At 47.0% G+C, this 16,975-nt stretch overlaps 1 protein-coding gene across 8 annotated transcripts in view; it reads right to left on the reverse strand.

Annotated features, from left to right (window-relative positions):
* Window positions 1-54: 54 nt before the first annotated feature.
* Window positions 55-16,975, reverse strand: part of MEGF11 (multiple EGF like domains 11) — a 293,459-nt gene continuing 276,538 nt past the window's right edge. For 4 of the 8 annotated variants that reach the window (XM_075506381.1, XM_075506380.1, XM_075506379.1 and 1 more), the window contains 3 exons: window positions 10,232-10,288; window positions 3,164-3,370; window positions 55-2,599 (listed from right to left, as the gene is read on the reverse strand). In XM_075506381.1, coding sequence (XP_075362496.1) covers window positions 2,439-2,599; window positions 3,164-3,370; window positions 10,232-10,288 — 425 coding nt within the window. In that variant the 3' untranslated portion in view covers window positions 55-2,438. Of the gene's footprint in view, window positions 2,600-3,163; window positions 3,371-4,326; window positions 4,512-10,231; window positions 10,289-14,764; window positions 14,843-16,975 lie in introns of those variants that run through there. The other 4 variants (XM_075506382.1, XM_075506383.1, XR_012776302.1 and 1 more) reach the window with 4 other exon arrangements.

A 16,975-nucleotide genomic window follows, 5' to 3' on the forward strand; every position in this document is an offset into this window, starting at 1 on the left:
CGGGCTGGAAGTTTTAGTCTGCAAATGAGTACGTTTGAGAAGTACACGTTGAGAGAAATTCGATTTATTTTGTACAAGGTAGAATACCTTTGCACAGTGAACAAATATATTACAAATCTGTCTTGCCTTAAAAAAGTATTGCCATTTTGGTGCCTGTTTCCTAAGGTAATGCTAATATACAAGAAGGTACTTTTTTTGTTGGTCTTGCTTGTTTGCTTGTTTTCCTGTTAAGCTCTATGCACATTGTTGCATTTGGTTTGAAAATCCAGCTTTAAAAAAACCCCCAAAATCTGAGCACATCTTTGCTCTCTGGAGTCTCATTGCAAGCTTTACAGCAACACACACACAAACATTGGTCAGGCTGGCAGCTGAGACTGCTTGTGCTAGGTGTCAAGGTCAGTCTCGAACAAGAGTATTCCTTATCGAACTGCCTTTCTCTTGATTATTTTTGAGGTAAGTCTTTCTATTCATGTACATAAAATATATTCCTGCCGGCCCTACAAAATAATTGTCTACTTACATCTCAAATAAGGCTTTCCTGGAAAATAAAATTACTATTGCTGATCAGCCATTGCCCCCATGCAGACATGCAGCATTCATGGAACTACTTATGTATTATCCTGCAACATGAAAATCTGCCGCTCTGGAAGCCTGGGGGATCCCTGGGCTCAGCTCGGCTGTCTCGCTGCAGAGCTCTGGGTTTGCACAGAGGGGTTCAGAGCCAGCCCGACCACCCGGCGGGGTCCCGGCCCCTCCAGCAGCGTGTCGCTGGGGCTCCCCATGCCCTGACGCGAGCGTGTTGCGGCAGCGAGCCCAGGGGTGCTGAGAAGGCTGCTGGCGGCTCGGTACCACCGTGCCAGGGGCATCGATCCGTGAGGCGAGGGCTGAGCCCGTCCGCGGGGACACGAGCTGGGCCGCACCAGGGTGCTCCAAGTGATCCGACGCCTGGTCTGACTCAGAGCTGGGATCAAGCCGCCGCCTCCGAGCTGGAAGGCTCCTCTTCCCAGTTCCCTAGGCCAGCAGGTTACGTGAGTGATCATGCTTTGAGCAACTGATCGGTGCTGGTTTCGTTCTCTTCTACTTCCATCAGACTGGCGAATGTGCAACAGAATTTTTTTTTATATTTAAGAGGCAATCAACTTGCTACTTCCACGTTTGCCTAATAAAATTACATACTTAGAATCAATACTATTTCATGCTCAAAATCTACAAGGAACTGCTTAACGGCAAGTATTCTACTTTCTAGGTCAATAAAGATTACAAAAAAACCCAAAACAATCATGGTGGCTTAGTCCAAAACTTTACCATGGGCCAACCCCATGATAATTACTTCACAAACAGCTGCTGGAAAAGAAAACCCAGTTTCAGCTCAATTTAATGACATTTCAGGTAGAATCATCAACGGATAAAGTTGCACTACATGGTAATGCACATCAAATTAAAGGGTGTCATAAATGGCACGCTGTTAAGTGAATCATGATGAGAAGGTTTGTAAAGATGGGCTAGAGAAGCCAACGTGTCTTAGCTTTAGGAAAGGAAACCAAACCAGGGTTAGTCTGTGCAAACCTGCAGCGTCCCAGGGCAGTAAATGAAGGTCCATCAGTTCACGCTGCCTGACAGATCGGGTGGATTTATCTAATAAAATAGAAGCTGTATAAGGAAAATTAAAGCCTATCTGTGCAAATCAAAGTATTTTATAGCTTGTTAAAAGTGTGGTAAGTTGGGTGTGAGACTCACTGTTGAAATTCAAGTCATTAGCAAAGATCAGTGGACGTTTGCCAAGATGTTACATTTTAAAAACTGCACCGAATGTGTCTGTGTTAATATTCCTCTACTCAAATACCCTGGTACTGAATATAAAGATGAACAACTTGTTGCTAATTACCAAGCATGATCTGCGCAGGTTGCACATGGTGATGGCAGTAAATGGGGTTTCCCGACAGTGAAATGACAAGTTTCCCTGCTTTCGTTCAGGAAAATGTCCATTGCCATGACACAGATGTAAAATACATTCCAGCGTATTCCTAGTCACCTTGTTCCTAACAGTAAAAGGTTTTTTGATGCAGTTGGTAGAAATGTACGTCTATAAGTCTGTCTACTTAGCATGTTTTTGTGTTTTATTTTACAGCAAAGCCAGGGTTAGAATACACGCCACAGAGAGTTTTTGCCTGGAGCATGTAGACACCTTCCTGGGGGTGACATACTCCAGTCACGCGTGGAGGAGGTTCTCGTTAGTTCCTGTTACCCATATAAAAATGTCTTTATAAATAACATCATGCAGCAGCAGTTGGCCCAAGCTGATGTTGTGTTACGTCAGGTCCTTGCGTAAGACAGTCTGAAGTCCCGTCAGCATCCTGCAGCGCAGAAAAGGATTGTCTTCTCTTTTGCATCCTCAAAGTTTGTGTTTGCAGCACAGTGCACCAGTGAAGTTCATCCCTTTAAGACTGCTTGTCCCAAGATGGCCCATGCGTTGGGCTGTGCCTTACGGGGAGGAGGTCGTAGTGACTAGGAATGTGACTGTTCCTAGGCAGGTCGTATGGATTTTGGAGGTAACTGGCACTCCGACCGCGGGCGTCTTGGACCACGCTGACAGTGGGCTCTGGGGAAGCAAGGAGAACTGGGTTACAGTAACTAGCAGCACTCCCATAACTAGTTACTCTACTCATGTATTTTGTCACAAGCATGGAACAGCAGCTTCCCAAACCATCTCTTCCCCTCGCAGCTTTACTGGCAGCACGTGCGGCAGCGCATGGGGCAGACCAGGGAGAAAAACACCAAGCAGATCCAAGGGCAGGTGTTTCCCAAAGCCCTGCAGATAGCGTCTTCAAAAGACCAACACTTCTGTGCTTTCAAAATCTTGCAGCTGGACTTTGCAGCAATTTAAAACAAGAGCATGAAGCGGGAACTGCAGCCCTCCTCTGCCGGTGCTGGAGGAGCAATTCAGTGCTGCACCACGCTCACATCCACCACCATAGCACAGGCCCCCACCCAGGACTTAGCTCCCCAAATCAACACGCGAATGCACAGGCCTTCTCCCCCCAGCCAGCGCCTCCCTGCACCGTGCCAAGGCCATGCTACTTGTGTCGGGAAAGGAAAAAAAATCAGCATCTGCAGTAAAAACACCAACTGTTGGAACAGCCCTTCTGCTGCCCGCCTCACGTACCAACTTCGTAGATGTTTTTATTGGCTGTCGATGAAGTTGGCATTTCTGAATATGGGGACTCCCTGTGACCAGGCGATTTCATTTCCACGTAGCTGCTCTCGGAGTGTTTGCATGTTAAAATGGGGGGGTCTTTAATGGTGGCATATGGGTTTTCACTGCTGTTCAGAGAACAAGTGCTGGAGCTGCACACAGATTCTTTCATATAATCTGCAAAACAAGAGCGGAGTGGGAGTGTTAGAGTTGTTAGCTTGCTTAGGTTAATTACAACTGAACCTCTGCAGGAAGGGTGGGGGCACAGGGGGCAGGGGGTAAGGAAGATCCTTGAAGCATCCAGCACAGACACCCGACGCTTGTGCTCTGGGTGTGTCCAGACCATTGCATCCACAACTCACTAGCAGGAAAGAAATAAAAACCTGCTCGATACCGAAGGTTTTCCTGTAAAAGGTTCTAGTTGTCATTTACTGCAATCTTTAATTTGAGGTGGCAATCCTTTCCCTCCCTCCCCCTAATTCCTAAGGAGCTACATTTTAATCCCGCTCCGCCTGCCCCGCTGATGTGCAGACCCATGCACGTGGCCGTGGCGAGTCGGCTCTGCAGGCAGGACCTTCTGCTGGTACTTGGCCTGCTGGGCCAGCTACAGGGTTAGTGTCCTGGGGGCTTTGGTCAACATCGAATGCTGTATGTTTGAATGAAAACATTTCCAGCAGGCGTAGAACTGCATCAGTGCAGCGCATGCGCGTACGTCCCCCGAGAGCTCTGGTTTCTGGGGCTATCCAGCACCGGGAGAAACCGACTTCTTCATATTCCCTCTGCCATTAAGACTGGGAGGAGGCTGCTCCTGCTAGTGGGGAACGCTTGGGTTTCCGCAGGGGGGACAAGCCTTCATCTGAGCGTTGCTTTTGCTTCGCTCCCCCCCCCATTGCTGTAGACATCTACTGCTCCTTTCCCCTAGGCTGGAGAAAACAGGAGACGGTGACGGAGGAGGTGCTACATGGGGAGAACAAGGTTGGTGTAAGAGTTGTAACCACCGGTCTCCCCTGTCAGTGACCCTGGCTGGGGTATGCCAGCCTGCTGCAACGTACAGTGCCAGTCTTGCTTTAAAAATAATAATTAAAAAAAACAATAGAGAATAAATAGGTCTTAACATTGACATTCAAGAACGTGCCATTGCTGCTGTGTGCATCCTGCTGGGCAGTGCCATTAATTTAGAATTAGAGCGATGCAATGAAAGATGAGGCATTTTCTTGTGCTGGGTTACAGTACAAAGGCAGATCCTGGTATATATGAAATACTCCCGGTGAAATAGCGGGACTTGCAAAATAGCTGCAATCCCAGCTGCCCCCGCTATCTAGTATGGGAGACAAAAAGAGAAATTCAGGTTAAGAAATAGACAGACAACAAGATATCGCTTCTCCTTTACAAACCTCCTCTCTGTGCCTATCCGCCCCGTCCTGCTAACTCCCTTGTCAGGTCTGCGTCACTCTGTGGTGCAATGCTCCCTCCATCAGCTCTGGGGTTGTGTCTCTGTGTGTGTGTCCATCAGCCCCCGGGCCTGGTGCCCTTCATCTTGGCTCAGCTGGGGGATAGCACTGAGCGGGCGTCCAGAGCAAGGTGTCAGGTCGTGCCCTGCGGCCTGCAGCAAGCGATTGCATTTGTGTGCTCCCATTTCAGTGATACGAGCAAATCTTGAGAGTCCTCAGCTCTCAGGGTTAGTGAAACCAGCTTGGGAGGAAGCTCCACTGCAAAGCAAACCAGCTGGCCCACGCTGGGACCATCAGGGACATGAGGGCTGGCAGAGGCCCTGGCACCAGTGCAATGTTTATGTAGTAATAAAATTAAGAAACTCCTCATCTGACTTCAGCCTGGGTGAGATTAACAATGCCTTTGCTTCCAAGTGCAACATGTCTGTTTTGGTACATGACAGGAGACAGGAACCAAAGCAACGCCAATGCTCCCCAGCTGCTGGCAGCAGGGTTTGGCCCTCCAGCTTTACCAGCCCCAGCCCGGTACAGGCAAGTCAGTGAAAAGCTGTCCTGTCCTGTCCTAATGAGCGATGGAGCAACCCTGCAAGACCAGAGGCTTTTGTACATGAGTGAGCTCAATGTTATTAGCTTTTGCTATGTATATGACTTAAATTAAGGTGCTATGCAGTCTAGGAGCCGTTAGTGTTTAAAGGTGAGGAGGCGATAGACAAAGACTAACAAACCCTGTAATAAAATGAAGATCTTTAGGCTAAAAATACCTGTGCCATATGGACTGGGCCCCATTCTTCAGTCACTGGGAAGGGTGTGCGTGGGTGAACTCATGTGGGCAACGAGCTGAAAGCCCCCGGCAGTGCCCGAGCCAACACCGGTGCAGGAGCACTTCAGGGACAAGGCCCCGCTGAGGAGGACAGGCTCAGCCCTGAGGCTTTAATTCATTCTAAGGCAAAGAAGCGCTCAGCTCTGCCTGCCAGCAAGTTACAGCTTCTGGTGGCTACTACAAGTACCTAGCGCTCGTTAGGAGAGCATGGGCAGCTTTTAATAAGCCAGCTCTAAATTTTGGGGCGAGAGGACAGGAAGACTGTCACAAACTTGCTTCTCTGCCTCAAGCCATGCTGCTGAGCAGATGCTCACGGGGGTGAAAAGCAGGAGCTCACAAAAGTGGGCAGCGTGAATAGGGGTGTGTGGCTTTTGGGCCATGCGAGGACGAGAGGGCAAAGCCAGTTCCACGTGTGAGCATGAGGCTGCTGGCACCCCGAGAGTCCACTACAAAGCACTCCCTGTCGGCACTATGGCTGGGAGGGAACAAATCGAAACAGCTGGGTTTAAATTCATGAAATGTCGATTATAAAAGACTGCTGGCTACTACAGCGAAAAAGGGGGAAGAGTGAGAAGTCCTGCTCCTGCTGTGCTGTAGCATGCAGGTAAATAGCTGTGTGGGTCAGTGCTGGTTTTTTTTTGTGAAAGTGGGCACATCAGAGCTGGCATAGGCAAAAATCCCAGCACATCATGTATTTTATTAAGTCCAGCTCAGCTACTTTTATCTTCCTAAGCTAAAATTCACCAGTACTGCTGCTAGCGCTGACAGTACCCCCTAGGCAGGTGTCACTCAGGCTGTAGCCGCAGCCCCAGCCCTTCCCTTCCCAGGGAAGACCAGCGAAATACCACTTGGGCTGCCCTGAGTCATTTGGCCTCTCCCAGGAATTGCCTTTTCCCAGAAGGTATTGAGAAACAGCATGCCTAAGAGCCGATTCCCACTGACATAAATGGGAACTCTGTGTCTAGCTAGGGATTAGACCCTTCGCTCCAGATACAGTATAATTTATGGAGCACCAGCGTATGTTTGGTAACCTGCTATACACCAGGGAGTCATTAGCCCACAAGACACATTATGCACAAGATCGCAGAGAATTTAACTCTAAAGGATGTGGAAGCATCTGGGTTACTTAGTTATTAAGGTAATTTGGGGATAATTAAAAAGTCTGGCATCAATTGTCAAATTTCATTTCATGAATTAGTTTAACCCAGAACGAATGTATTTGGACATTCTCAGCCCATTCACCCTGCAGGCCATGTGTGAGCTCTGGCGATGCCGCCTCGTCATCCTCCGTGTACCCATGGGGTCGGCTCCCGTGGAGGTGCAAAGCTCAGCCCGACCCATGGCACTGCCACCAGCAGCACTGGGACTCACTGGAAGCACTTGCTCAGCTGGCCACGCTAGAAGAATCTGGGGAATATGCTCTAATTTGGAAGTCCCTGTCCTCTGGGTTGCCTGGATACCAGTCACCAGACCTGTGAAGGAGGTTTTCTTTCTTTTACCAGGGCCTGGAAATGTACTCGTCCCTCCCACAGACCGGGTTCCTCTCTTTTGCCCTGAATATCCTCTGGCATACTAATGACAAGCCTCGGTACCTACTGCCACGTTTGAAGTGCTAAGGAAATATGATGTACACAGGTAAAACACGCTCTCCTACTATTTAATCACATTTATGGATGACGTTCAGTGTAGTGTGCCTTTCTGGCTGCTTTCATTAACCTGGCTAACCTTGGCTGCCGCTAGGACAGTAACACAGCGATAGCTTAGTGCTGCTTTTCAGAGAGTGACGCAGTTGTGGGGACACATTCCTGTACAAGGAGCAAATGACCCACACTGAACCAAGCCCCAAGCCCCTGAGGTAAGTGCATTAGTGTTTCTAACTGCTGGGATTTTGCTGGGTATCATGCAAAGCATAAGGGTTTTTTCCTTAAAATATTAGTGCCTGAGCTCACATTATTCCAGCAGTGCATCAGCATTCATTTAAAAAAACCAAACCCTAAAAACCAGAAAAGGACTCAGCTGCAAATCAAGGCTTGGAAATGGTATCACAGAACATCATGCACAGGAAAGAAACTGCTCTGAAAATCTTGTGACCGTTCAACCACTGTCACCACCTGCCAAGGGGCTCAGAGCTGGCACCGTGGCACCCAGCCCCTTGCTGCCCCAAAGGGTTCCTGCTGCTTCGCCAGCGCAAGGAGCTGTCAGACACTGTGGCGAGAGCTGGGCTTGTCTGTGGGTGACCCTGGCAAACACAAACAGGCCATGCCTAACCCCCTGGGCCTCCACTAGCAGCTCGGCCACTGCATTTCTGGTGGCAGGTTGCAAAAGGGACGTCTCTGTCCTGCCTGCCCTGCTCTGGGGACAGCCTCCAGCCAGGCCAGCACAGCACAGGGGCTGCGGAGCTGGCGGCCCTGGTCCCCTTGCAGAACTGGGGGAAGCTGGTGGCAGACCAGGTCCACCACAACCTGAACTCAGCCTCAAGCCATGGGACCCCCATGCCCCCTCCTGGCAGTGCATCCCGTGCAACGCTCTGGGCTGGGTCAGGAGCACCAAACGCGATTTTCAGCTGCAGGGCAGGCTTTCCCCAGTTAGACCTAAGAGATGCTGATGGGAAAAGAGATCGTCTTTAAAGTGCATAAAAGTATATGAACACAAAGCACCCGCCTGCCAAGTCTTTTTGCTGACATAATCCAATTGTTTGGGACTGGGAGTGTCTTTTATCTGAATGACCCAGCTTAGCAGATGTTTTCTCTCCATCTTTCAGATTAATGTGGCTCATCAGGGCCAAGCAAGACCTGGCAGGGCGAGGAGAGCTGTGCACTGAGCATCGGGGACATCACCCAGCTCCTTCTGGATGGGGACTTGTCTGGGACTGAGTGCCCATGCTGCCACCAGAGCCCTGGGGCTGCCTGAACCCAGAAACTGCCCTTTGGACTGGACTGTTGGAAACCTTTAGCCATCCAAAGGCAGACGCTTCTGAAAAATCTCAGCTGCTAACTACCTGCATGTTCAGCTACCGAAGTTCCCTGGGAAGTCCCCGTGTTCCCGTGTCCCCGGCACCTTGCCCTTGCCCTTGCCAGCGCCAGCCGTGCCTGTCTGCAGCAGCCGAGCAGCTGCAAAGAACACATCAACTTTCCTGACATGGCTTCTAGGCCTGATTTTTCAATTTATAAGGAGATAAACATGTAAAGGAAATGGCTCAGCTCCTAAATAATAAACAAGAAATTTAGCAGCAGAAAATACATTTCACAGTTCACTGTCACGGTAATTCTTTTTCTCTCAGTCACACTGGTACCCCACTCCCTGTGTGACTGTGTCTATGGATGGGAATTCCTACTGTGCGTGTTTAAAGCAGCTTTTTAACTTTGTAAACACAGTAATTTAGTTTAATCTTGAAATTAATTGTTCCAAGTAAAAAGAACAACTAACTATACTATAATAAGATTTTTTTTCTGAAAAAGGGAATCACTGAAGTAGCTGAAACCAGTGGATTGAGTCAAATATACATACATAACCCTTTTAATATTTTAAATTTAGCTTTATCGAGAAAGACTTGGTCATGGATTATTGGTTTCCTTCAGTGATTCTGTGTGGTGAGGTGACGTTTTAGCAAATATTATAGCAGTTTATTTTGTAAACGGCAGCTATGAAGTGATTAGTGTTCTCTAGGCCTGGCTATAAACCGATCATCGTTTTTTATGTGGACTAGCTTTTGACATTCCTTGTTAGTTCAGATAAAGGGCTTGCTCTGTAACACCTCGGCCACAGCAGACCAGTGGGCGTCTTGAAACCAGCTCTGTGTGCAGGTACCATTTTCCCCATTACTCAGCCGATACCAGCTCAAGGACATGACAGAAAGAGGCTGTGCGGTATTTACCTCCTCGGCTGATGGAGGGACATTCCCAGCTGGTGTGTACAGACACAACAGCCTTGAATTCAGATCAAGGACCTCAGCCTGAAACCTGCCTATTCCGAGTGAGACGGAGTCCTTGCTCCAGCTTCGGGACCACAAGTTCAGTGTGCCAAAACCCAGCCCAGTCAATCAGGAGCTTGTGGAGACCACTGTGCCAAGTGGTCTTGTAGTCCATACATAACTGGAATATTTTCAGTGTAAACCTGGTGGACAACTGAATCTAAAATCATTGGGCCTTGTGCTCATGACTCATCTATGATCCCTTTTTAGAACTGCCCTAGAGTCAATGCCCATTAATTGCTTCATGCCAGCGTGACAGGTTAATGTACTGAGTGAGGTCTTTTCTCAAGCTCTGCTATAAATCTCTTGCAGTGAAGGCCACATAGCAGGGTCAGCTTGTTTTCTAGTGGCTTTGTTTAAGCTCAGGATAGCTAAGAGCCTTACAGAGCTGTGACTTAGTAGGCAAATGCACCAGTCTATTGTCAGCAACTGCCATCAGAAAGCCCTTGTAGGATGGCTGATAAGTCCTCAAAGAGCTTCCCCTGGCCAGACAGCTCCACCTGCACCTCCTGTCCCTGCAGCAAAGCCCTCCCTTTCTGTCCTATGCTGCTTTGCCGAGGCAGGAGCCTACGGCCTTGTAAAGACTTGCATCCATAATTCATGGGCCCCAGACATCTGGCTTGGAGTCAAGAGTGCTGCCAGCTGAGCCACACAGGCGTATTTTGTAGGTAATTGCTCTGTCCCTTTCTGTCTCTGCATGGCCACTCGCCTGGGTGCTCAGGTCTCCTATCTCACCTCTTCTACGACACCCTCCTCAACCTCTTTGCCAGGGTGACTGCAGGCACTGGATACCATACCTTTGAAGCTTTTTTCCATTATGTATGTGTTCTGACGTCTATCCATCCCACAAGCACCTGCATAAAAATGATATATAATGGAAAACAAATAAATATTTATGTAAATTGGATTGCTTTGACTACTGAGCAGCATATATTCTTTCCTCTAAATTGTACATCAAGGCCCTCATTTAGGGAGGCTCTTAAGCACATCCTTAGCTGCAAGCACACACTCGGCTTCAGTGGGGATTCTGTGCACGCCTAAAATTATGCATATGCTTAAGAGCTTCCCTGGAAGGGAGGGCTTTCCTGAAGCAGGGTACTGCTCATTACCAAGAACAGCTATCCATCAGAGGAACAGGAAAAAAATCATCTGCCGATACGTTCATTAATGAAACACTAGGTTGGAGCAGTAAAAGAAGCCTAAAACATATTCTTTCAAATTTGAGTCCGCAGGTTATGTTACATTACTCTGTGACTAATTTTAGGCTGTTTCATTTGTGGCTAGTATGTTATTTAATTAACAGTCTTAGATTCTAAGGTGTGTACGATCTTTCTAAATTACCTTATATGACTTTGCTTATAAATTTGCACAGTAACTGGTGTGACAATAGTCCCCAAGTGCTATAGCGGTCTGAAAATGCAGCAACTGAGAGCAGAGACTTGATAGCAAAGACGTCTGCCTTATGCAACCCCATAAGAACTTGCTGCTCCTTACGGAGGCAGAGATAGAAGAAGATGGGAACCTTTTCCATTTTCACTCCTGCAAATTATCCTAGATATCAATCAAAAGGAAAATCTAATGTAAGCCTTTAAACCTTTTTAACTATAGAGTCTGATATTTCTTATTGACTAGCACAATCAACACAAATTTGGTTACTGAGCTAGAAATGTCTTTGTGGCTTATGGGATTCCCAATCAAGTAACTAAGTTATGTTGGTAAAAGAGCCCTGCAAACAGCGTGTCCCAGAGGTCTCCCAGCTATTTGTCCTTGCATGTCTTCTGGGCTTTACAGAAAAAGCTGTCACCACCACTAGCAATGCTGTGCCAGTCCCTTCTTCACAATGGCCTTGGTTTTTTGCTAAATAAGGAAAATCACTAAATTAGACAATAAATGTGTTACTAGCACATCAAAGACAAACCCCTTTGCTCTGATTCTCAGAGCATCCATCCCTGAGCACAGGAGAAAGGCTGGCGGTACACGACTGGCTCTCTGTGATGGGGCTCTTTCCCTTCTGGCCAAGAGTGACCCCCCCCCCCCCCCCAAACCGTTTGGGAACCTTCTGCTTTGTCTCCCACCACTCACCCTGAGCCACTTCCCAGACTCACCCCCTGAAAGAAGATGCAGAGGGCAAGGCTGACTGGGCGGTTTGGGTGTAGTGGGGAAGCTCTTTCACCTAATGGTATTAGCTGTGTGCTTTTTTTTCTCTCCTGTATTCTGCTAGGGCAGAGTCCTGAGTGAAAAGGATGGAACTAAGTCATCCCTTGGCTCACATCCACAGGGCTGGTGCTCCCCTTCCCGAAGGTAATCCCTGGCAGTCACCCATCCTCCAGCCAGGGCTGAGCAACCTCCAGGGGCAGGAACGCCCAAGCCGTGTTTGGGCCAGGGTGCCTCCCTGGTGCCTCCCCAATAGGCAGAGTGCCTCTGGCAAGGAGCGCACAGAGCTTCACACCACACAGAGCAAGGCTGGCTTATAAGAAGCTGGTGAGCACACAACCGGGGTTACAGGGTGAAGGAAGCCGTACCCACAAAGAGAGACCAGTGACAGGGAAGAAAAGGAGTCCCAGGCTGACCCATGGGGAGGTGCATTGGACACAGCATTGTCCAGGCAGTGCAACAGCAACACTGGAAGAGCCTCTGGCTTCAGAAGACAGGGATGAATAACTTTGCTCAGGACCATGATCTAGTCCTTCCCAGTAACTGTAAAATAATGACCAGCCATGTCAGAGTTAGAGATAAAGCAAGCAGCAAAAAACACAGGAGTGATCCTGTAGGACAATGTCCTTGTAACTGCTGGGGATTAATGAGATGGCTAGAGTAAGGACCATGAATAATAAGTAAGTGACTTATCGAAACAGAGGTTACCCAGGGAATGGTTAGCTGTGCTCGCTGCACAGTCCATCCTTGTACAAGAATGCTGCATCTGTTCTGAGCATCCTCATCAGATCTTTACAGAAATGTTCCCATTGCAGCTGTGAAGACCTGAATGAAGGCTGGAGCCTTGGGGCTGCTGTGAGGATGCAGCAATATCAACCGGCACTTTTGGTGGCTCGGAGGGGAAGGACTCCACCTTCTGGAGCATATTTCGTTAGCTCAGCTCCATGTGAGCTCCTGCCAGTCCTATTGGAAATGTCAGGCACGTCTGGAAGCGCTTCTGCAGCAGCAGAGATCACTGTGCCTGCTCTGAGTAAGCCCGGACTTGCTGTGAGACCCTCCGGGAGGGCAGACTGCTGTATTAATACAGGGTTCGTCTGAGTGAACCTGGCTTCTGAGTCAGGTAACAGGCAGCCCTTGCCCACACTGAGCTGCAAAATAGCACATTGCCATGCTTGAGCTCTGTTCTCACTCCAGTGTAGCTGTAGAAAACTGAGAATCCTTCTCATGGGAGGACAGCTAAGAAAAGGTGGGATACACCTGCTAGGGAAGATACAGGTAGGGTCAGCGCTGCCTTGTGAGGGCTACACGACCCCTCAAAGCCCTTCTCAACCTATTCCCTGTAATTCTGCCTTTAGTCTTCTTTTACGTCTGTTATAATTCTGTGGGATTCATGACCCATTTTTGTGTATTCATTGCATTCCTCATGAGGTGAAATGAATGATGGATGCATTATTTTTTAAACTGCAAAAGTAGTTAATGTGGAAAAGCCCTAAACAGGCCAGGAATCTGGCACGTCAGGAAAGTCTAGGTTTAAGTTTGAAGCCAAATTGTCTGCTGGGGTGAAATCAGAGTCTCGGCTGGAAATATTTTTCCACACCTCTTGGCTCTGAGAAAAATGCAAAGTCAGCTCTGAATCAAACTTTGTGGCTTTGGCCCTCTGGAATAAATGCAGCTTTGAGTCACTCAAGATGTGCTGCAAATCACACTTTAGTCTCTGCATTGAGGACTGCTGTTAAAAACACATTAGAGATAAAACCATTTTCGTCTGCAGCCCGCTGTGCCCAGCACTCAAGCTAATGAGCATAACAACCTTTTCTGAACTCAGTAGGTGGTTTAGGACTTTTGACTTGCTTGGAATAGGAGCTGGAAGCTGTACTCTGTGATTGCTTAATGCAGACTGGACTAGAGCAAGAGAGATTAGTCACAGGGCAAACAATTCCGGTTCTGCAACAAGAGACAGCGAATAGAAAATGCAAAGACAAGCCATTCCTTGAAACTATAAGGACTAGGCTGCATTGAACAGGTAGTGACACACAGCGAAGGTGACAAAGCTGCCTCTTCTTGGCACCATGGAGTCCCCAGACTCTGATCTCAAGCACACGTCCATGAGAATGACTTGTGCAAATGTGCTCATCACTGGCCTCCAACTCCATTTAACAGACATGATTATCTCTCTGACAAAGCCTGATATTTGAAGCTCACAAGCAAATGTGCCAGCAGTAAAAAGACAGGCTTTGTTCTGCTCCTTGCATTTCCCAGTTGGAAAGAACACACAAACCTGGCAACTGAAGTCCTGCAAAATAGGCAAAATACCTGCAGTCTGGTAAGATCCACTGTATGTGTATGTACATATGTGTATATACATAAGTATACTTATATATATATAGTATATATGCATAGACATGCATACACATACATAAGACTCATGTTTTTCTACACAATTTCTTTCTGTTAAGCTCAAAGAGAGCCCCATTGATTTCAAAGGGAACATACACATTGACTCAGACAGGAGTTACACTGGGTCCTCAGCTAAGACTAGTTTTTCTTAGCATCACGTACAGCAAACAGCCTCTGGCCATCTGAGCCGCACTCCTCCCAGGAAGCTGGTGCTGGGTCAGGCGGATTCACTCGCACGCTTCTTTGCTATGTTTGCTCTGTCTCCTTGATCTGTGCTGCTGTGGCAGTGTGTAGGACATGCATCTGAAATAAGGCCCATGGTGGACTCTGAAATGGGCTGTTCCTCTGGCCCTGAGCCCCCTCGGTATGAACAGCCCTTTCCCTGCATCCTCAGAGAACATCTTTCTTTCCCTTTCCAAATAAAATGCCTGAGGAATGGCTCCTGGCTGAGCAAAGGCCAATGATGCAACCTGTGAGCAATCAAAAGCTGTTTTCCAAAGCTGTAAAAGTGCAGCCTGCAAGAGTGAGGAGAGCAAAGAGGGGTTAATTAAAGCACTCACGTGCCTGTTACCTGTGGGATTGCCTTTACGTGCTACACAAGCAAAGAGAAAGTACATGGTATCTCCAGAAAGCATTCTGTTGATCCTCTTTTAGACACAGATATAGAGATACATTGCTTGGAAGTGAGGAGCTGTGGTGCCAAGCACGCAGAAAAGGGCATGATACCACCAATCAGCTGAGCAGTAGTGCTCTGCTTCTGCTAGAGTCTCCTGGCTTCTCCTGAGCTGCCAGCTGCTGCTCCTCTGTAAGGCGGCATCTTCTCCTTGGGAGTAGCTGCTTCTCCTGGTCTCCCTGAGCTGTGACATCAAAGGGGAGTCTAAGCTTGGATCCAGTGTGGTATCGAGAAGCAAGGTTTTCCCCATCAGAAGAGTCCCTGAATCCTTACATCCAGTCTGAGCACAGCCATGACCCTGAAAAGTGATGGCATGCTACAGTTCAAAATGCAAAAGGTGTCAGCCTGGGACACGGGTCTGGACAGCATCCAACTTTGAGCACAGTATTTGATCAGAAATGCATTTCATAGGTCAAAAAAAAAAAAGATAATTAAGAAAACTCCTTATGATTGCAGGTTTTAGAAGATGGGTGTCTGAGTTAATTTTCACATGGATATTCTTATGATTTCCTTCCCCCCAACTATAATTCATATTTATGACACTTGCAATTTCTAACAAGCCTACAGACATTTTTGTGAGCCTGATGCTCTTTCTCATCTGGTTGCTCCAAAGAGCCTATCCTTTGGGACCACTGCCTCAGCCGGAGGAGTCGCTGGCTGAAGAACCAGGGAGGCGACCAGAAGAGTTGAGGGTTTTCCATCCGTTCCGAATTTCTCTTTAATTTCCCTTTAAGTCCTCTTCCCTGCCTCTAGCTCACTGCCACACCTGCTCTCTATAATAGTTCATGGGGTCACAACAGAGGAGTTGTCCACTGCTATTTTAACTATTTTTAACTGAATCCAGCCATACACAATGCTTGGCTGCTATTCCAACGCATGAGCTGGAGCATCTGTGTCATAAAAGCTAAGGTTAATAGTGGGATGAGAAGGTGGTGCATCTCTTTAACTCTTCGGTACTTCCATGCATGGTGCAGTTTAAAGGTCAAGACCCCCTATGTGACCTTATTAGGCTTCACTTATATTTTATGTTTACTATTAAAAATTGCAGGTTTTCGCGTTCTTCTGAAATTTGCACGTTAAGTGGAATCTGCAGCTTTTATTGCACAAAAGTAATACCATGAAATAAAAACATTTTACACTTTCATGTAAAAATGGCCTTGATCTGAGCAAGAATTCAACATTATGCAAGTTCACATAAGCAAGCATTAATTTTGGTACTGAAAGGGAAGAAAAAAAAAATCTCATTTTTATCAACTAGTGTGAAAAAGACATTTTGAAAGAAACAAAGAAAAAAAAGGAAAAAAGTATCTGGGATGCAAAATGCCATGGAAAAAAATTATGACTGTTTTGCTGGAGACCACTTAGCTAAAGTATTTATTACTTCTACATCATTCTTACTGCAAAGGCATTTAGCATCGCTTCTGCTAGAAAAATAAAATGCAAGAATGCAGGAGAAATGTGGCACACGGGGAGTTCAGGACACTGCAAGATAAAACCAAATAAAGCTAGTAAGCAAAGCAGTAAAATGGTAGAAGGAAAATTAGGTTGATCTGAGGAGCATTTGGAAATCCTCACCACCCCCAACTCTCCATGTTACATACAGATAAGCGCAACAGCGGTTCTGCAGCTTATAATAGCGAAGAAAACATTAATGGTTGATAACGATGGAAAAGGCTTTGCATTGAAGCTCGACAGTTTTGTGATTTTCCTGATGCAGGGAAGACTTGATCTTTGGAGCAAGGCATGCTGTGTGACCAAAAGAGCAGTGACGAGCTGTGATGCCTAGTGGTGCCTCATTTTAATTCCTTTGCCACGTGAGCTGTGAGATAGTTGACCTTAAAAATCCTATAATACCACTTAATAGTGCACTTTCCCTCATATTGCATATTTTCAGTAAAATGTTATTAATCCCAGTAAAGGAAAGGGCAAATGCTTTCTGCCACTGACAAGCTAAACTCCAAGTGCTTAGATAGGAAAACAAATAGCATCCAGAGCACTCAATCTGGATAGGTTTTGAGATAAGAGCTTCTGAAAACCCTGTTAAAACTGAAGCCAGGGAGAATAACCTGAGAAAGGGCAATTAGATTTCACTCCTGGCTTGTTTGCACTGGCTGGTGGTTCAAAATTGCCTGAAAAATGGCCACTGTATGATTAACTGGGAGATAACAGGGCGTATCGCACACTCCAGCTCCCACCAGAGGCTCTACGGTTTTATCAAGATGCCAGTATTTAGTACTAAACGTTATTAAGCATAAAAGAAAAAAAAATTCCCAAATTTGAATTTTTAATGTTCTAAGTTAGTCCTTAAAAAAACATT

The sequence above is a fragment of the Mycteria americana genome, chromosome 6 (genome assembly GCF_035582795.1).
Source record: "Mycteria americana isolate JAX WOST 10 ecotype Jacksonville Zoo and Gardens chromosome 6, USCA_MyAme_1.0, whole genome shotgun sequence".
NCBI lineage: Eukaryota > Metazoa > Chordata > Aves > Ciconiiformes > Ciconiidae > Mycteria > Mycteria americana.